Genomic DNA, 6725 nt, shown 5'->3' on the forward strand with positions numbered 1-6725 from the left:
CCTGCAGTAATGTGGCCTTAATTTAAAAGGCCATAGACTGGTGTCCTCAAATGGCTCAATAATGTCTATGCAGCATCTGCTCTTTACTTGTACCTTCTTTTGGAAACTGAATGACTCCCTCTGCTGGTAGAATGCTGCAAAAATAAAATCATCAACATTGATCTTTCATAATACCTTGCATGCTATAATTAACACATCAATATACCTCAAAAGTGATATTTGGTAATGCGAATGTATTTCTAATTTGCAAGCTGTGCCTACTGACTGGAAAAGAAAACAGATGGCCAAGTTATTGTAAACAAATACACATTCTCCTTATTTTTCTACTCTTAAAACAGGGAAAACTGATAAAAGTGTGACATTTGTAGTGTTTAAACATAACATGAGATATGAAAAGATTATTAGATATCGCAATTTAGTTGATCAACAAGACATTAGTTACAGACAAAACTAAAACACACAAATTAACTGGTAAATATCTTTAAAATTACCCTTATATTTTCAATGAGTGTTTATTTCATAACCGGCCTAAAATGCGGTTACATACACCAATATATTATATAATGCAGTGGCTTCCCATCTTGTATCTAGAAACTCAAGTAGGCCTATCCCTTCATCAAAAACCCCTGTCATCGTCCACATGTTTTCATATGAAGGCTATTTGGATATGACATATGATATTGGATATATTTGGAAACACTCTTGCAGTATTTTTTCATAAGCTACAATTGTTTCAAAAATTGTCCATACAACCAATGTCAATGTCTAGGTCTTTTCGCTCTTGTTTGCATTTCTGCTACATATAATATATATATTTAGCTATTTCAACCATTTAAATAACAATTTGAACTGTAGGCTATTTTCCTTTTGTTTTAGCTTACCGTTTACTACATTTCATGCACAAAATTGCACATTACAGCTGACTCAACATATGAAGAAATATACATATGTATTATTTTCTTATCCAATTTGTTTTTCGATTTCTTTCAAAAATAATTGAACTACGACACAATATTTTCATACACTCTTCTTTTCTTTTTCTTTTTTTACATAAGCCCCTGTTTAGGAATCAATAACATAATGTTACAACATATTAGGAGCACAATAACACAGAAGCAGTAGAGTACTATTGCGAAATACATTATTGTGTGTATAATACATCCACGGGTAATACCTATGAGTAAGGAGTGTAGGTGGACGGCAGGGATGTTTACTTGGTTACGTGCAGACGTCAAAGCGCACACATCGTATCCCGGCATGCAGCAGCCAGCAGGAGGCCGTTGAGAGATCCAGCAGCTGGTAGTGAGTTGCTAGTGCGCCCAACAGGCAGCAGCCAACGGTCAACACAGCACACACATTTCCCACTCCATGTGAGAAAAACTGAGCCGTCTACCTTACAGGCGACAGAAAAATATGCAGTTCGGACGCCTGGCGTGTAACCGCAGTGACTTTTGAGTCATCATTGTCCCCCTGTTTTCCTTTTGGAGGATTCCTCCCTCCATCCTCTGGATCGCACCGAACAGGCAATGACAACGGTCTCAGCAACCCCGCAGCAGATGAGGGACCGGCTGGTGCAGGCCATCGACAGTCACAGCAATGTGAGTGAAGCTAACAGGCTAGGAAGCTAACGTTAGCTTGTTTACCTGTACCTCCGGCAAACTTCACAAGCCAGTTCACACAACAGCTGTCAATTAACTATTTTGTTGTATTTATAACTGCATGATTTAACATTTGGGTTGGCAGCGACTTTTCGAATGACTGTAAAATATGGAGAGACACTTAGCTCTTGGTTTGACAGCTTGTAAGCTAACTTAGCAGAGGTGCTACGCTGGTTAGACAGCAATCTGGCGTTAGCTGGTTTATGTAGCATGCTAGCTGCTAGCCTAGCCGCAACACTAAAGCGGGTTAAGAGTAGTTAACGGCTTGGCCGAATATATTACATACATGTGCGTTGAAAATATCAGGTTTACTCTGAAATTATCTGCATGTTCTACTTCTTGACTGGGGTTTCTTCGTACAACAGTTCCTTGTTGGCGAAGTGTGGGAGGTAGCTAGCTAACTCTTAGCTTTTATAGCTACGTTTTAGAAATAGTAGAACCCTTCCTTCTCAAGTTAGTTAAACGCTAGCAGTAGCCACATTAGCTTACATAGGTACGCTAAGTCTGCCGACTCTAAAACGCTGGTTGACTTTCTCGACCGAATAAAGTTTACTGCTATTTGTATTTAGTTTTTGCTTTATTGCTACGATTATGTTTAAACGTTAGCACTGGTGAAGGTTTCGTGAGTTGACACAGCCATCGTTACTTTTGAACATCGATCTGAAGCATAAATATAAGCTAATGTTTAAGCTAATTTACAAGCTAACTTGCACCCATACTCACACACGTTGCAGAGATTATGCCATAGTGTTTCGAGTATACAGGATAGTTTCTATATCATGTGAATATCAGTCTTTTTCATAGTTGTATAGTTAATATAGCTATAATATTTAGCATTCTTTAATATACAAGGACTGTTCATTTAACAGTATCTTCCTCTGTTAATGGGGATTAGCTATCACTAAATGTTTGCTTCATACGAATGTAGCAGAAGTAATACAACATGTTTGCTTATACTCCTTGCAGATATGCAATATGGTGGCTGTAATGGAGGTTATATCCGGTCTTGAAAAGTATCCTATCACCAAAGAAGCACTTGAGGTAAGACAGTTGATTATACATGATCTTCTACCCAATGCAGAAATTGTGTTAATACAATGTTTCGTAACTCCCTTTCTTTATGCAGGAAACTCGACTAGGAAAATTGATTAACGATGTGAGAAAGAAGACCAAGAATGAAGACCTTGCTAAGCGTGCTAAGAAACTGTTAAAGGCCTGGCAAAAGCTGATTGAACCTGGGCCAGCTGTACCGGCCAGCACCCCCGGGTCTACCAATGGAAGTTCTCATCCCTGCAGAATGGATGCCGCTCCTCCGGACATTTCTGTGTCTGGGAAGGGTGTCCCTGAAGTCAAAATCAGAAACGATGTTCACAACACATACTCTCCAAAAGCTGAAAAATCAAGCAGCCGCAAACGCAGAGCAGAAAACAGAGACAGTGGAGTGCACTTACCAGAAAAAATCACCAAGTTGTCCTCGTTTGATAACTCTGTTTCCCCACCATCCACCAATGGCATTGCAGGCAGCCCTGACACCCTGCTTGACCAGCAAGTCGTCCCGTCTCCTGACAGATCTCGGATAGAGCACCTTGATAATGATAAAATAAACCGAATTCCAGTCAATGCTGTCAAGCCTCGCCCCAGCTCCCCAGGGGTGGCCAAACTACCTAGCACTTCCTCTATGATCAAGGCTGCTGTGATGCAGCAACAGGCCAGACTGGATGAAGGAGGCGGAGGGTATAATCAAGCCAAAAGTCCTCGTGGCCTCACTACCAGTCCAAGGAGCATGAAGCAAGACACAGTGACCAAGCGCTCCTCAGCATATGCAACTAAAGGAACACCTATCCCAAGCCCTTCCTCTAGGGACTCTCCTTTGTCTTTTTCCCAGCCTGTATCCTCACCAGCCCAAGCATCTTGCGCCGAGAAGCTACCACATTCTTCTCATAGGTCTTCAATGCACTGGGCCAGTTCGTCAGAAGTCCCCTCTCATTTCCCACCACAAGACATATCTGCCACACTGGAATCCCCAACAGTCTCCCTCTCACCCTCTCACCCCCAACACAACTCAGAACTGCACAGACCGCCACCTGAGGTCACCGTGTCTGTGTCTGATGACACGGATGGGACACCAGTTCCAAACTCGGAGCATAAAAGGAGGAAGTACAGATCAAGAGACTACGCTGTCAACCTAGATGGCCAGAAAATAGAGGACACGACTAAACCTGTACGGTTAAAAGAACGCAGGTTAACGTTTGACCCTGTCACTGGTCAGATCAAACATCTGGTACATAAAGAACCTTCTCAAACAGAGGAAGCCCCCACTCCTGAACCTGCTGAATCTAGGCAGAGAACTGAAAGCACTGTACAACCGCCCGCTGTCCTTACCCCAGTCCCAGCCCTGGCTCCGGCCCCTGCTCCAGCCCCAGGTCCCGGCCCTAACCCTTTTCATCAGACAAACTGGAAAGAGCTGTCCAGAAATGAAATCATCCAGTCCTACTTGAACCTCCAGAGCAATGTGCTTACCTCCTCTGGGGTCCAGGCTCCTAGTGCACACTTTTTCATGGCGGAGTATCTGAAAAGGGAAGAACAGGATATCAAGGATTCACGGAAGATACATGTTTTGCAGACAAACAACCCAGTAGGGGATTTACCAGGCATAAGCCGGGAGGTGACGGACGGGGATCTGGACAGAATACAAACACAGCACTGGCCGGGCGTTAACGGTTGTAATGACACCGAGGGTGCCTGGTATGATTGGACAGATTGCATATCATTGGACCCTCATGGGGATGAAAGCAAATTGAACATCCTGCCATACGTTTGCCTAGACTGAGGGGTTTGGGAAAGTGGCTGTCATTTTCCAATCCTTTCTTTGTCTCCCATCAGAGACAAAATACTTTGTGATTTTGTTTGTCCACTGTGAGTTCGGCAAAAGCCAGGCCTGCTAAACTCCCTCCCCAACGCCTCTTTCTGTGATAATCTAATTAGATTTTGGTATAAAAAAAAAGAGTAAAGATTTAAAGAATAGTTTAAGTTTGTGATACCAAGGGCTGTTTCTGTTTTATTTTTCAAACTGAAAGCCACAGGAATGATGAGGCCCTATTTGCAGAGTGCTGCTACTAACAATGAAGGCAAGAAAGACGGGACAGAATTATCCCAGACAAGCGGAAATGGTGTTGTCATGTCAATATTTGAAGTTCACAATCGTACCTCTATTTCAAGCTCTCTGGGATGAAACTGTTTTTGTTTTTTAACCTTCTAGTTTCTAATGAGGAATTACAATCTAGGGTTAAATCTGAGGGAAGGCCGGGTTTAGCTGTCCTGCCAAGGCCGCCATGTTGGTGCCCAGAAAGGAGTTGATAGATCTAGCACAGGTAGAGCCGTACATGTCCGGAGTACTGGATCATATTCGGTAGTTACAAGAAGCTTTATGTGAGATAAAAAGAGTAAATTATAAATTTCTTATCATGTATACATCTATTTATTTTGACCAGTTCATTTATGGGACGTTCATCCAGACGTTCAGAAACCTTTTAGATCTGTTTTTTCCTCTGTTAGCATCGCAATGCTGTCGGTCTAAGCTTCATTGTTAAAGGGGCATACGCATCTTCTGGCATGGTCTGTCTTTAAGACTGGCCAATGCATTTTGGTTATTAACATTCCATAGTCCACCCGTCTCACACTTTCGCTCTCTCTGTCTCATCTCTCAGCTTCTCTATCCCCCTCCTATGTTAACTCTCAAGAAGAAATGTATTAAGGAAAGTCATTGGGTTTCAAAATGGATTTATCCAACTAGTGTGCTGCTAATTTAACACAAATTCAGCTTAATGGAGAACCTTACCCCTCGCACTAATTCTCTTCGGAGCTTAAAATATTAAAGAATGTAAAAATCAGGGTGGTAAAAACAAGGAGATATTTGAACAGCTAGGACTCACTTTGTTTCCTTTACTTCTGGATATCGTTTGCCTTCTGGATTTCTATCACAATATTTTCCTGATCTAAACAGCCTTGGTGAATGTACAGGATTTAGATCTATAATGCACTTACTCACAAGTTAACAACTTGTTGGTAATTTCATCACTGACTGAATTCACATGTGATGGTGACTGATGCAACTGCAACCTATGGGCCCACAGTTTATTTGCAACTGCTTTAAAGCGTTAAGGAAACATTTAGGATGTCATTTTGAAGAGCATTTATTTTGCTTCCATTTTTTTATTAGTACAGCAAACAAAGAGAGACAAAGTTGTGAATCAGATATTCTTGGTATTTTCCTTGTGACATCTAATACTTAATTTTGATTTCCCTTTATACTCATCAGTCACTACCACTTTTTCCTCATATACCTTAAATTAAGATTGGCTTCTGCGCAGCCTCTGTCCATTCTTTCTTTCAGTCATTCATCCCTACCAATGTGCCTTGGTAAATGGTCAATCTGGATTTGCTTCAGCATAAAAAAACACCTTTCTGTAAAGCTGGGTGCAAGAATTGCAAATCCCACGATCAATACGACGCTGTTTTACGCCCCGTTTCTGTTAATTTTTGTACACGCTGATCTAGAGAGGGTGAAGCTGCAGACAATGAGAAACTGCACAACAGCGCTGCTGGCAATAAAGGAAAAGTGCTACAACTGGTTGATAATAATCTGTTTTCTGGAGTTTTGACTGGGGCATCTTTATTTGTTCAGTGTCTAACATCTCAATTGTTTGAAAAATAAAATGATCTAAATCTTCAGCTCAGTCGACTGACTCGTGGGTCCTTTACAGTGCCTTGGTGTTCAAAACTTTGAATATTTTCCCCCGTTTAAACTTTAAATGGCCAGTCTGGGCTCTTCTGTATACTTCTGCTTTTGGTTTTGAGCTTCACTGTCGAAGTTGCTTTATGCTTGAATTTGTTGTACTTACACATTTCATCCATGCGGGGGTGCACATTGTCCATTTGGATCCTTTGTCTGGCCAGTGTGGGATTGTTGTGTAATTTTCATTGAGTATTAATTGATTATACTTTCGTTTTTCAAGTACCAAAAAGAATATATGGCCATCTATTTTTAAATAAAAGAATCACACTCAA

At 41.4% G+C, this 6725-nt stretch overlaps 1 protein-coding gene across 1 annotated transcript; it reads left to right on the forward strand.

Annotated features, from left to right (window-relative positions):
* The first annotated feature begins 1185 nt into the window (after window positions 1–1185).
* On the forward strand, window positions 1186–6725 carry crsp7 (cofactor required for Sp1 transcriptional activation, subunit 7). Its single transcript, XM_034137505.1, has 3 exons — window positions 1186–1598; window positions 2625–2699; window positions 2785–6725. The coding sequence occupies exons 1-3, from the start codon at window positions 1527–1529 to the stop codon at window positions 4486–4488; spliced, it is 1851 nt and encodes a 616-aa protein (XP_033993396.1). The 5' UTR covers window positions 1186–1526; the 3' UTR covers window positions 4489–6725.

Source organism: Trematomus bernacchii, unplaced genomic scaffold (genome assembly GCF_902827165.1).
Source record: "Trematomus bernacchii unplaced genomic scaffold, fTreBer1.1, whole genome shotgun sequence".
In the NCBI taxonomy this organism is placed as follows: Eukaryota; Metazoa; Chordata; class Actinopteri; order Perciformes; family Nototheniidae; genus Trematomus; species Trematomus bernacchii.

Bases quoted from the DNA above. Each gene is read 5' to 3' on its own strand.
- crsp7 (XM_034137505.1), top strand. From the start codon at position 1,527: ATGACAACGGTCTCAGCAACCCCGCAGCAGATGAGGGACCGGCTGGTG. The intron at 1,599-2,624 runs GTGAGTGAAGCT...TACTCCTTGCAG, and splicing joins CCATCGACAGTCACAGCAAT to ATATGCAATATGGTGGCTGT. The intron at 2,700-2,784 runs GTAAGACAGTTG...TTCTTTATGCAG, and splicing joins TCACCAAAGAAGCACTTGAG to GAAACTCGACTAGGAAAATT.